General features: G+C 36.0%; 1 protein-coding gene across 11 annotated transcripts in view; it reads left to right on the plus strand.

Annotated features, from left to right (window-relative positions):
• Osbpl1a (oxysterol binding protein like 1A) overlaps window positions 1-13,686 on the plus strand; it is a 220,357-nt gene that overhangs the window by 139,699 nt on the left and 66,972 nt on the right. For 10 of the 11 annotated variants that reach the window (XM_058578262.1, XM_046433512.2, XM_046433521.2 and 7 more), the window contains one exon: window positions 9,217-9,373. In XM_058578262.1, coding sequence (XP_058434245.1) covers window positions 9,217-9,373 — 157 coding nt within the window. Of the gene's footprint in view, window positions 1-9,216; window positions 9,374-13,686 lie in introns of those variants that run through there. The other variant, XM_046433544.2, reaches the window with a different exon arrangement.

Raw genomic sequence — 13,686 nt, forward strand, 5'->3', positions numbered from 1 at the left:
TCAAACTTGCCAAGCATGCCCTTTTCCTCAGGATTTTGCTTTTCATTATTTCCTCTGACTGAAACTTTGTTTTCCCAGATATTTATCTGCAGGACTTACTCACCCATTTTCTTCATTTCCTACTTAGAACTTTACCCTGTTATTTTCTATCCCTTCCCCCACCCCACTTTACCCCCCTCAAATTGTACCTTTTAGAAAATACGCTTTGATTGATCTCTCACAACTAGAATGTAAGCTTCTCAATAAAGAGGGGAGGGGGGAGTCTTGTTTAGTTCATCAGTATATTTCTATCCCCTAGAATAGGGCTAGACAAAGAGGTGCTTGATAAAAATTTATTGGACAAGTAAGTGATATGTACCATCAAAGGTACATAAGATGTGTGATAGCAATTCAGAGGAGAGGCAGCTAACTGAGAAAGTTGGAAAAAGCTTCACAAAAGATAGTGCATCTAAGGAGTGTTTTGAAGGGTCAGTAAGAGTTCATCAGACAGATGAGGGCAAAACTATGCTCTGTGGAGAAACAATACACACTCAAAGATACAGCAAAACAGTTTCCAAAGCCATGAGGTGTCATGGTGGAAGCAGGGGTGAATGTTTTGAATGCTGAGGGGCAGTGAGAGGATATAAAGCCAAGATGGTGTTTGGGAACAGCTTTTGATGAGTCTTGTTATAAGATTTTGCTGGAGAACTTGAATTTTAGCGTATTAAGTTGTGGGGAGCAAACAGATAAGTAAGTAGAATAATATCAGATTGGTGTTTTAGGACATTTCATTCTTTTAGTAAGTAACCATTGTGGAATCTTATAATATGCTTACATTATACTAAGAACTGGGAAATGAAAGAAAAGAAGGTATGTTCTTTAATCAACAGTTTGAATTCTAGTAGAATATTTTAGAAGTGAAGATTGATTTGAGGTCCTAGTGTCCTGGGAGAGTCGACAAGAGCTTGAGTAAAGCAGTGTTAGTGAGCATGGAAAGTTTCTCTTCTCTCCCTTTTTTTGTTTCAGTGGCCATGTTCCTTCTGAGCTCTGCTGGGAGTTGGAGGCTTCCTCTAGAAAGCCCGGCTTTCTTTGTTGACTTAATCAAATTCCCCCTTAGAGCATGTAGCACTGCCTATAGTTCACATTTTGTACTTGTTTGTATGATTGTTTGATTTTTGTCAGTCCTGCCCCTCAATAACAGTAAATTTCACCAGGAACTTTGTGTCCTTAGCAGCTAGCATGTATGCTGGTATATATTGGGTTGTCGACTGAATAAAATTCTGAGATATATTTTTCAAGGCTAAATTGAATGAAACAGCACCAATTAGTTGTGGAGGATAAGCTATCCTTTAGTATTTCCTATTCTTAGTCATTTCTTAAAATTCCGTATTCTGTATTCTGAAAATTTCCACATGGCCCAAAGCATCTCAAACTGTGTGATGGAAACTGGATGTGTTATCCTGTTCTGTCTCCTTCTGTAGTACCTGTCTTGATTAATGACATTGTCATCTAATTGCTGCAAAAACTACAAATATGGACGTCATTTTTTGTTCACTTCCTCATCCCCCTTCCTCAAATCTAAATGTGTAATCTTCTCTTGTTCTCCATTCCTCTCCTAGTACTCACTGCCCATACCCCAGTCCAGCCTCCCCTTCCTTTTGACCCCACAGACTAACGGTGCTTTCCTGGCTATTCTCCCTGTTCCCAGACTTGATCCCTCCCACATTATAGAAAGTAAGTTGAGAAACAATCCTCCTGACATAGATCCATGTCCTAGTCCCTGAAATTTGTAAAATATTGCCTTATTTGCAAAAAGAGACCTTAACAGATGTGATTAAGAATTTTGAGATGAGATCATTATGGATTATGCAGGTTGGACCTAAATGCCATCATAAATATTTGTATAAGAGAAGCAGAGAGCAATTAGAGGAAAGGTCACATGCAGATGGCAGCAGAAATTAGTGATGTGGCCACAAGCCCAGGAATACTGACAGCCACCAAGCTGGGAAAGGCATGGAAGAGAGATTCTCCCTTTGATCCCCAGAGAGGGTGTGGTCCTCTCAAAACTTTGATTTTGACTCAGTAAAACTGATGTTGGACTTCTGGTTTCCAGAATTTTTAACACTAAATTTGTGCTTTAAGCCACCGAATTTGTGTGGTGATCATTATGGTAGCTTAATGTATCATTATGGAAAATGATACATTAAGGTCATGTGTAAAGTCTAAACCAGGGCTTAATCATGCTCAGAACACACCTACTGACTTCCCATTACCTACAGGTTAAGTCCAGACTCTGATCTGTTCAGTTTAACAGCCAGCTTCTCAGGGCTATATCTTCTCCCTCTGGCCACCTTCCTCTAGCTGTGTCTGGTAATGGTGGCCACATACTTTGTTCTGTCAGGGCTTTCTGCTTTCCTCTAACACCAAGTGTTCTCTCTTCCTACCTGGATGTCGCCTCTGTCCTTCCCATTACAACTCACATGTCATATCTTCATGGAAATAGATTGTAGTTCCCCTAAGAGTGGTTTCTTCCCTTATTCTCACAAACATTTGTTTAAATACACACTTACATGTGTATTTTCCACTGGAGTGGACTTTGAGTATGTGGAGAGTACAAGCCATATCTTGTTAACCTTTCTAAATTAGCTCAGCAACCAGCCCTTTACCTAGCCACGTGGTAGGTACTTTATAAATGTTCCTTTGTTAAATTGAAGTCTCATGAAAATACTTTGTTTTTTAACTATGGATTATTCTATAACTGATTTTTAGTTCTAGAATTATTTTCTTTGTAGAGTAAATGCATATGTGACCTTTCTGAAAATAATTTTGAGAAAGGTTGTCAGCAAGACAGATTGGGAAGCTCTGGATTTGGTAATCCAAAATAGATGCATATAATATTTTTTATGAGCTGGGGGTTTGTAGCTTAGTGGCAGAGCACCTGCCTAGCATGTGTGAGGCCCTGAGTTACATCCCCAGAACTGAAGAAGAAGAAGAAGAAAGATTTCTAGTACCCCAATAATGTGGATTGTATGATTCACCTTCAATTACAACAGTAGTAGGTTTGTTTAGGGACAAGCCAATACCTTTAAGAAACTCTGTCACAAGCAACACTATACCATTTGGTTAATTTTGACCCTAGACATCAATCAGAGATGATATGCTAGAATATCTCCAGCCCTTGTTGCATGCTGCCAAGGTTCTGTTTCACATTTTTATCACTTCCTTAGTAAAGTATAGCAGTCTCTTGGCAGCCTCCTCTGTACTCCTGATTTTCAGTTTATAATGTATTTTAAATGTGATAGGCTTTCTTTATTTTCTTTATGATCCTCATTGCTGTATTATTTTTGAGTTTATGCAATGATACCTTAAGGCTAAATGAAAAATTGGCACTGATATTTTAAGCCATACCTTGGATTACTTTGAACATTTTTAGAACATGCCTGCTGCACGGGAAGCCATAAACAATAAAGGTATTAGAGCCTGTGCATTTCCTGCCCATTTCCTGTTACTCTAAGTAACAGGAGGAAGGGCAATTTGGACATTGTCCATAGCTCTTCCATGCTTTGCTCCTTTGTACTGTTTGTTCTCAGGCTAGCTTTCAAAGGTCCTATTTTTTAAAAAGTGCTTATCATGATAACTTCTAAGAATTGGAGGCATGTTTATATTGTGAACTTTCTCACCTTGTCTCCAGCCTTTTAATGGTAGGAAAATTAACAAATCAGCACCTGGAAAGCTCCTTTACTCAGAAACAGAGGGTAGAGGTAAGAATCCTCTTAAACCCAGAATAAAGGTAGAGTCCTAGAAACCTAGTCATAGCCGTTGGTTTCCAGGATATTTTGATGAGGAAGGAGACCAGGTTCAATCTGAAATGGTTTAAGCTAGTTCTAAGTTCCTGATAGGACCAGAATTTTAAAGGTCAGAGCCACTAAAGACTTGTCACATTAAAACTAACTTTGGGTTTTTTTGTTTGTTTTGTTTTTAAGCCATTCTATTAATATTCCTGTTTTAATTGAAATTAAATTCCTGTTTTAATGAAATTAAGCTAGCACATGGGAAGAATTCTGTCTACCTTAAATGCTTCTCTGTAAACTTGTGCACTTATCTTATAAAATAGTCTTTTTGCAGTGTCATTTTGCTATTTTTTGTCTACAAAGTATACAATGATTACTCTAAGTCCCCCAAATAATTTTGGTACTAGGTGGGTTTGGTACATACCAAGTTTTCCATTTCCCATCATGGGCTGTACAGATTTTTCTAATTGCCCACCAAAAGTTTAGTAAATAGTGTTTGACTGTTTCATAAATCCCTTATCCTGTTTTCCAGGGGCCACTGAAGTATTTTGAAATTTTAAGTGGCTTTGCTTTATTATCTGTACATAAGGGGAAAATTCAGTGGAAAATAAGAATAATGAAAGGCTAGTTAGCATTGTCTGAAATCTAACTACATATTGTTAAAATAATTTGCTGCTGCATTTAAAAACAGAAAAATTTGGTTTTCCTTCTATATGGTTATTTTTGTAATTGGCATTAAGGTGAGAACTAACAGGACCAGAATGTGATCCATCCATCCAACGTGATAGATCTTGGACTTGGATTGATAGATTTTTATTTGCTTGTTTGGAGGTGTTTTTGTTGTCGTGTTATATAATATTTTATATACATATAAAAAACATAAAATTTACCATTGTAATCATTTTTAAGTGTACAGTCCAGTAAAGTTCATTACATTCATGTTCTACAACCATTATCACCCATCTGTTGGCTTTTCTTCACTGTTACAAAAATACCTGGATAATCAACTTATAAAGAGAAATGCTTTATTTTGGCTCACAGTTTTGGAGGAAAGACCTTCCCACTCCTTGAAGTTTTCACACCACTTGATAATGCAAGCTGAGTACTAAGGCTTTAACTTATGGGCCTTTGGGTGACATTTAAGATCCAAATTATAGCACTATCCATCTCCAGGACTATTTCATTATTTCAAACTGAAACTCCTTACCCATTAAACATTAATTCTCCATTCCACCCCCCATTTTTTTATATATATATTTAGTTGTAGATGGACAAAATACCTTTATTTTTATGTGGTGCTGAGGGTCGAACCCAGTGCCTTCCCCACGTGAGGTGAGCACGCTACCACTGAGCTGCAACCACAGCCTAAGTATTGTAGCTTAGACTACTTCTATAAGAACACAGCAGCTAGCACATGGGAAGCATAAAACACACTCTTTTCTGATAGATTTTGCTTCACACTAAGCCATTACTATATTGCCCAGTAACAACTGATAGTCTATATAAGGCCTGATCTATTTGATACTTTATGTGTGGGCAAAATTGGGGCTGGGTTTGTGGCTTAGAGGTAGAGCACTTGCCTAGCATTCATGAGGTACTGGGTTCGATCCTCAGCACCACATTAAAAAAATAATAATAATTGAAGAACCCAGCCGGGTGTGGGGTGGCTCATGCGTGTAATCCCAGAGGCTCTGGAGGCTGAGACAGGAGGATCACAAGTTCAAAGCCAGCCTCAGCAACAGTGAGGCACTAAGCAGTTCAGTTAGACACCCTGTCTCTAAATAAGATACAAAATATGGCTGGGGATGTGACTCAGTGGCTGAGTGGCCCTGAGTTCAATCCCTGGTATGCACCCCCCCACCAAAAAAAAAAATTGAAGAACCCACAGCTGTAATCCTAGCATCTTGGGAGGTCCAGTCAGGAGGAGGTCAAGTTCAAGACCAATCTCAACAATTTAGCAAGACCCTATCTCAAAAAAATAAAGACTAGGAATGGGAATGTAGCTTACTGGTACAATCTGGGTTTAATCTCCTATTAAAAAAAAAAAAAAGAAAAAATTGAATTATTGCCCCAGAGACACTGAAACCTATCACTGATTTACTTGACCAGGAGGCTTGAAAAGCTAATCTTTGGATAAGCTTTGACCTTCATCAGTAAAACTCAATGGTCATTGTAGCCTATTTGATATTTAGCTAAACATGTTTGAATTTAAATCTTAAGAATTGTTGGTCTTTATGTGAAATGATGTCATACTGGAAATAAGCTTCATGTGACTAGTGCTAAGAAGTTATAATCTATTAAGAATGATTTCCTATTGCCAAAAACATAAGTTCAGTTTATTTTACACTGCATACATCAGACATTCCTGCTTATAGAACTAGAAATGACTGAACTTTTGTTATTAAGGAACTAGGTTTTGTTTCACAGTACTATAGATCATACAATTGATTGTGTTGCATTCTTTCACCTTTGAACCTTGAAAGTTGAGTGGACTTACCTCTAGCAATTATAGCCTGTCATGGCACATGGTGTTAACTGTCTCATTCCTAGCTTCATTTTATTCCTCTTTGTCCCACTATCTGCCATTGATTTTTATTTATCCTACATGGTCAACTTCATGACTGACTCACAGCCTTCACCCTGCCACTCCCATTCTCCATCTTCATCTACCATCTTCCCTGAGTCCCTCATTTTTCTCTGGGACATGCTGTTCTCCTTGCCTGGAACGGTTCCTGTGTCATATCTGTCCTCTGCCTCTGCTCTTACTCCTTACACTCTTTTCTCCACTCCAAAGTGATGCCCCTTTGTGGCACTCTGTCTGCTTTTAGACTTGTGTTGTTATTATACCTAGAAAAATATACTGAATTCAGTGGTTTCCCCAGTCTACCTCTGCTGGACCACAGGTGGGAACTGTTCCTCATCCTTTGACTCTCACATGCCCTGCACATGATACAAGGAAAGGAGGAGTGAATTCAATAGTCTCAGATCTGGTAGATGAGTCAAAATTAGAATTGCAAATTACCATTGGACTTTCCAATATGAACTTAATAAGAGAAGGAGTTTGAGGGTCATGTAAAGAAGAATAAGGGTAAGGGAGAGGGCAGAGATGAAAGGAATAGAAGAGAGGTAGATAAGGTGAGGGGACAGAAGGAGTGGATCAGGTATTGCTAACCACAGAGGACAAGGATCTTTAATGCCATGTGATTATATATCCTTGGGGCTAAGCACAATGTTCCCATAGTGTGTATTCCTACAGTAACTGATACAGATAAAGGTAGTAGATTTCCAGCTTATATATTTCACCACATAGAAATCTTGTTTTGGGAAAAAACTTTTTTTACTTCATAAAAATCTATTATTGCCTCTTGTTTAGTGTTTACTGTATATCTACTTTGAAAAAAAAACCTTTTTAAGTAGGCAAGTCTTATCCTTTTAAATTGCAAACTCAATATCCTGTGCATAATAATGTTTGATAAATGCTTAAAGTTTTTTGATTTTTTGATATCTAAATTATAAGCTAAGAATGCATCTTAAATAATACCAATGCAGACAGTTATTTTGACTCTAAATTATTAATTTTTTATGTGAAAAACATTTTAAAATTTAGATATGAAAACCCACCTTGACCCACCATTCCAAGACTGCTGTTGCCATCTTTGATTCTGGCTTTGCCTGTTGCTCCCCCAGAGAAGCAATCTAGCCTCTGCTGAGTGCCCTCCCCCCCCCCCTTTTTTAATTTAACATTTACTATTGTGCCATATCCCTTAGTAGCCTTTGCTTTCACATCTCTGCTGACTCCAAAATATGGTCAGATTGCCAGTCTATCTCATGTACCCTCTGTCCAGGCAGGACAGAGTGGATGGAAAGCCTTGCTATTGAGAAGGGTGCATGATTTAAAACTTATGAAGTGCTTACTTGTGGAATTTATTTAGTATTTTTTACGGTAGTTGATCTTGGGTAACTGAAGCCATGGGTAGAGGGGGTCTGCCATATATTTCTTCATTATGAGATGTGTGAGATAACAAAGCTATGGTTTTAGAAATTTTTTTAAATGCCTTTATTTTATTTATTATTTTTATGTGGTGCTGAGGATTGAACCAAGTGCCTCACTTGTACCAGGTAATAAGAGAGTGCTCTACCACTGAGCCACAAACCCAGCTAGAAATTTTATTAAATTTTTATTTGTAGCAAATGAAAAGGACTTTCCCAATGTTGAAAATCTTTCTGTAAGTCATTTCATCATTCAGAGTGTCTTGGTCAGAGCTCAAGGTATACTGTCTGTTCTAACCTGCAGCTCTGCAGCCCCTACAGTTCTTCTGAATCAACCTAGTAGAGTAATGATAAAGCTCAAGATTTTGGCTGAATTATAGAGTGCAGTTGGTGGGGAAGAAAGCCCTAAAATATTTTATTTTCTGAAGAGTTAAGTTATAACATAATCTTAGTGATTGCTGATGAATGTGTTTGAGGAAGTTTGCACAAATGTGTTTCCAAGTCTTTCCCGTAGGTGAGGACAGGCGATTTGATAGTCACAATGGGAAGTTGAAGGTTATCTTGGTCTTCCACTTTAATAAAAGTTCAAGCACCATTTAAAGTTTTATAGAGATTAAATAATGTGTTTTGAGCTGAAATAAAGTGTTGAACAAGTAGTCAGAAAACCTGGGTTCAATCCTGGCGCACCCACTCATAAGCCACAAGGCTTTTCACTTGTTGATCACCCCCATTCCCCTGCCTTCCCTTCACCAGAGTATCTTGGAGTTGCTCAGATGGAGAATGTGCAAGTGCCTGAAAGCCATCATGGGCTGGACAAAAATGAGTTGTCCTTGTTATTTTCAAACAGGCAGATGGCTCCAATCTGAATACATAATCAATTGGGAACATGGCATTCCATCCTAAGAATGCCTGCCTGATAATTAATATATGGATACTTCGGGCTTTAGTTCATGAGGATTTAAATAACATCACATTGAAAAAGTATTTTTAAATGTATTTTAAAATTACCTTTACTTTTGTGCATTGGATGTAATTTAAACTTCTCATAAGTATAGCTACTACAGCTTTTTAATTATACATGAGTTTTAAAAATAGATTTTTTTTTTTGGTAAATCATGCCTAAGATGCTTTGAGAGGGAAGATAATAGAAATGTGGAGTGGGAGAAACCACTAAATATGATTTCTTTAAAAATCAGGTAATCTTTGGAAATCTCTTTTGGTTTATGATAGGCTTAATTATAAGTTTATGTAAGTGTCCATCTGTTTCACAAATCCACTTGAACATTATTGGGTGCAGGTTCTCTAAAATCCCGAGGAGGTAGTTAACGGATGGATTGTTGAAGGACAAAGTAGGCTGCTTAAGTTTCAAAGCCCGATGCATTAAGGGAAATATCCATTGTTACAGAAGCCTTGCACCAAAGTTCACTTCATTCACGATGAACCTGCTCTGCCACAGATTCCGAGTCCGAGCAGTCCCTGAGTCAATTGGAAGCAGTGACAGCACGCTCCTTTGAAGAGGAAGAAGGTCACTTGAACAGTAGAAAACACAGAATGTCTGAAGGAAAAGACTGTGGTGGAGGAGATGCTCTCTCCAATGGCATCAAAAAGCACAGGTAGGATGGCCTTTAAACAGCTCACACTGCTGTTGTGTTCATATGGGGTAAATTGGGATTCATAAAGAAATGTATTTGTACTACTCTAGCACTTTAATGAAAGGAATTAATGTAGGTACTTATTCCTTTGTCCCTTTAAGATAATGTCATTTATAAGCATAGAAACAAAACACAGAATTTGCTTTTAGCAACCATGTTTTCAGGAGAATGTGTAAATCCTTCAGTTGGTGATTCAGAAAGTTACTCAGAACTACCTATTGAAATCGATGCTGTGTTCCCTTTTTCATCATACATCTTTTATGACTCTGCCTCCCAATGCTATTTTAGTTTCTAGTCATTTGATCTTCTTGTTGGTTTTATTACGAATGAATGGTAATATTGCCAGCCCGTTGACACAATTTAGTTAAATTTAAACAAAGACAGTTATTGAGTCCCAGGATTTGCTGAACTTATCTATTTTATACTACCTAATAACATGAGTATGTTTTTTTTTCCCTTGATGGGTTAGTGCTAGAGGATTGTCCCAAATGAATGAAATGTAACAGATATCACAGTTATCTGGTTTCAGCACAGGTTTACAGATACAGTGGCTTATGTGAATGCTGGTATAACATGCAATAATAACATACAAAATTATCAGTGATGAGTATATCTTTTATCTTTGTCAAAAGATAAGGATTAGTTTAGGATTATTAACAGTTAATTTCTACAAAATAGTCTTGTTTTTTTTCCTTGTTTGTAGATTGTGTAACACCATGGTTCTGATCACACCTGGTCTCAAGTATTGTTCTGGGAAAAATGTATACCTCACTTCTCGGATTTATGTGTTCCTCTTATTAGCAAAAAATGTCTTAGTTTGTTCTTATTTTTAGAAGACCAGTGAGTTTTACAAACTAAAAATAATTAAAAGAAGATTTTGTTGTTGTTGTTATGATGTTAGAAATGGTCCTCCTCTAAATGTACTTATTAATGACTGTCCTTTGATGGAGTTTACCATTGCAAATGATATGGCTCACAGTGAGTGTCTCTCTAATTCTCACTACAGTTACCATCAGTTTCTTTGGAGCCTAAATCTAAATTGTGTTCAGGACATTAAATATCTAACAGTAAATCTGGCAGTTTTACCAATAAAAGAGAATACAACCTTTAACTGTTTATCACATACCTGTGATAAACCTACCTGCCATCTAGTGAAAATACAAGTGAAATCTCTGGAAAACTCAAAGAAGCATACAAAATCATTCTGATATAATTATTAAAATATCAGAATGAGTACAGTGTTTAGAATACACAGCTGACATATGTTGTGGCTGAGGGGATTTCTCTAAAACTTTTTAGGGTCAGATACTCTTTTGTATGTGTGCTATAATCATAGTGATAGCAATTTTGCATTTCACCTAATTATATCATATTCATATATTCTGTGCTCTTAGTCAAACCTAGAATGGTACAAATGTGAAATTGTTGAAAAACATGAAATCAGGACAAGTCATTCAGAAAGACAAGAACTGTAACTAAGTAGTGACCTAATCAGAAACGTCAGCAGCCTAATGTATAAGAAAAAACATCACAATTTCCTATTTTTAAAAAGTAGCTTTTAAGGAGAATTTTAAATGCCTGTGGTTTTTTTCCCATTCTTTCTCTATAGTCAAGTTAAGCAGTATATGCCACATATAATTTAAAAGTTTAATTTTAGAATAGGAAAAAGTTGTAGTATTCAAGGCTATCAAATCCCTTTTGCCCGAACCCTAAACTACATTAGGAATCTGTGTTTCTAGTAAGCAGTTACTGTATTGGTATTAATAATAACTTGCATTGATAGTAATCGTAGTGGTGTTTTTTTTTTTGTTTTGTTTTGTTTTTTTTCGTAGTGGTGTTTTAGAAAAGAAGGCCCATGTTGCCGGATGACCTCCATGTTTCTTAGAACTAGCTTAGCGACCATGAAACTTTATTTAAACCTTAAAATTATGTGAAATTTGTTCTCAACCTTGTATTTGTTTTATCTAGTACTGAAAAACAATCTACTTAACATTTAACTTTTCTGTGAAAGTCTTGGATCTACCCCACCTGATACTCCCAGTTAACCCCCTGGTAAATGCACACTGAAATTTAGGGGAGACACGTGGAAGTCTACAGATTATAAATTTTAAAACAGGAAATAGAGAGAATGTATATTTTTTTCCAATGAGAAAAGAGGGACTTCAATATATATATATATTTTATTATAGTCCTTGCATAATTAATTTCCTGGGTTTTCAATCAGATACTACCTCTTTTTTTAGCCGTGAAACTTGTGCAACAGAATTCCATTAAAAAAACTATTAAAATTTCTTCACCTTCATATTGATAGCACTTTCCCCCAGAAAATCCATCAAGTTGCTTTGTGAAATTTTTGCTACAACATACTGTAGTTGGATTTATATGGGTTTTTTTTTTTTGTCCTCATGGCCATATTGCATAAAAGCAGTTCTCTATTCTTGGACCTAATTTATTGAATTTGTTCTAAGCTGTAATGTTATAACTTGTTAGCACTTTTGTCCAAGTTGTTATAATTGGTAAATTTATTTCAGCCATGTCACTGGATACGGTGTAAAAGATGTTAATGTAAATTAGAATTTGAAAATGTTGGATCCATGTTATAATTCTATAAATGTCATTCACTGTATTAATAAATTAATGGAGAAAACTATATGGTCACTCCTAATGGATAAAAAATATTTCAATAAAATAGTCATTCATGATTAATAAATATCTTGGCAAACTACAAGTAGAAGAAAACCTGCTTAATCTGGTCAAAAGTCACAATAAACAAATTGCTTGATAATGAGCTATTAAGACATTTTTATAATATCAGAAATAAGACAGAATGAGCCAAGTGTTGCATTGGTGAATGCCTGTAATTCCAGCTACTTGGGAGACTAAGGCAAGAGAATTTTAAGGAAGCCGTCTTTCCCAACTTAGAGAGATAATCCTGTCTTATAACAAAATATAAATAAACAAACAAATAAATAAATAAAGGCCAGGGTGTAACTCTATGCCTGCTTAGCATGTGTGAGGCCTTGAATTCTGTCCCCAGTACCACCCAAAGTAAACAAATAAACAGGATGCCTAGTCCCTTTTATTCAGCATTATTTGGAGCCTGTAGACAGAACACATATAATTTAGAAAAAAATTGTCATTTTTCACAGATGACATGGTAGTCTACATAGAAGAGTCATAGTATCTGTATAAAAATTAGAGTTAGGATGCTTAGCAATGTTGTTAAATACAAAATTACATTTATGTGTACTATCAACACAGAAAGTAGGATTACAACTGGAAGAAGAGATATTTAGAGCAACTTTTAAATGTGCCTAGAAACAAATATTAGAGAAAATCCCCCCAAATGGAAAAAGTGTGTAATAATAAAACTTATTAGAAAAGAGAATTCATTGTCATAAAGGTGTTCTTGCCAAATTGCTCTGTACTCTAAATGTTTAGTTAACAATGTTGTTTTCCTTGGAAATTGGAAAGTAGATTCTGAAATGTCTAGTTAAATACAAAGGGCTTTGAAAGAACTAAGATGCTTCTCAAAACCAGATCAGAAGAAAGGATGATGTTTGCCCTATCAGATATCAAGATTGATGACAAATTTTTAGTTTAGAATTTTCCTAGATATAGATTGATCTTTGGAAAAAACAAAAAGAAACAAAACCAAGTCCCAAAGATGCACCTATATAAGAAAACTTGGCACGAATAGAGCTAACATGTGGGAAAGAATGGATGGTTTGTTAAATGATGCTTAGATAATTATTTAATATGGAGGTGAAAAAATGAAATGTATCCCCATTTTATATACAGCAGTTCCTTTATATCTGCAGTTCTGCATCTTTGAAGTCAAACCACCACAGAGTGAAAGTAATTGGAAAAAAAAAAAAAAAAAGGAATTCGAACAGACTTTTGTTTTCTTGTCATTGTTCCCTGATCAATACATTGTAATAACTGTTTGTTTATTTACATTATATTATGTATTGTATGTAATCTAGAGATGATTTAAAAGAGATGGGAGGATGTATGTTGGTTATATATAACTACTGTACCATTTAATATGAGGCATTTGAGCATCCATAGATTTTGGTACAAGGGAAATTTGATTCCAAGGGGAATCCTGGAATCAATACTCTGCAAAGACCAAGAGACAACTCTACACAATTACAAATTGTAGGTGAATCAAACACTTCAACATGAAAGGTCAAAACTGAAATACTTTCAGAAGAAAATAGAGAATACCTATTATTTTGAGATAAGAAAAATTCCTATAACAGAAATATGGT

This window comes from Marmota monax, unplaced genomic scaffold (genome assembly GCF_021218885.2).
Source record: "Marmota monax isolate L192 unplaced genomic scaffold, Marmota_monax_Labrador192_F-V1.1 WCK01_AAM20220418_F8-fsc00126, whole genome shotgun sequence".
Classification (NCBI taxonomy): domain Eukaryota; kingdom Metazoa; phylum Chordata; class Mammalia; order Rodentia; family Sciuridae; genus Marmota; species Marmota monax.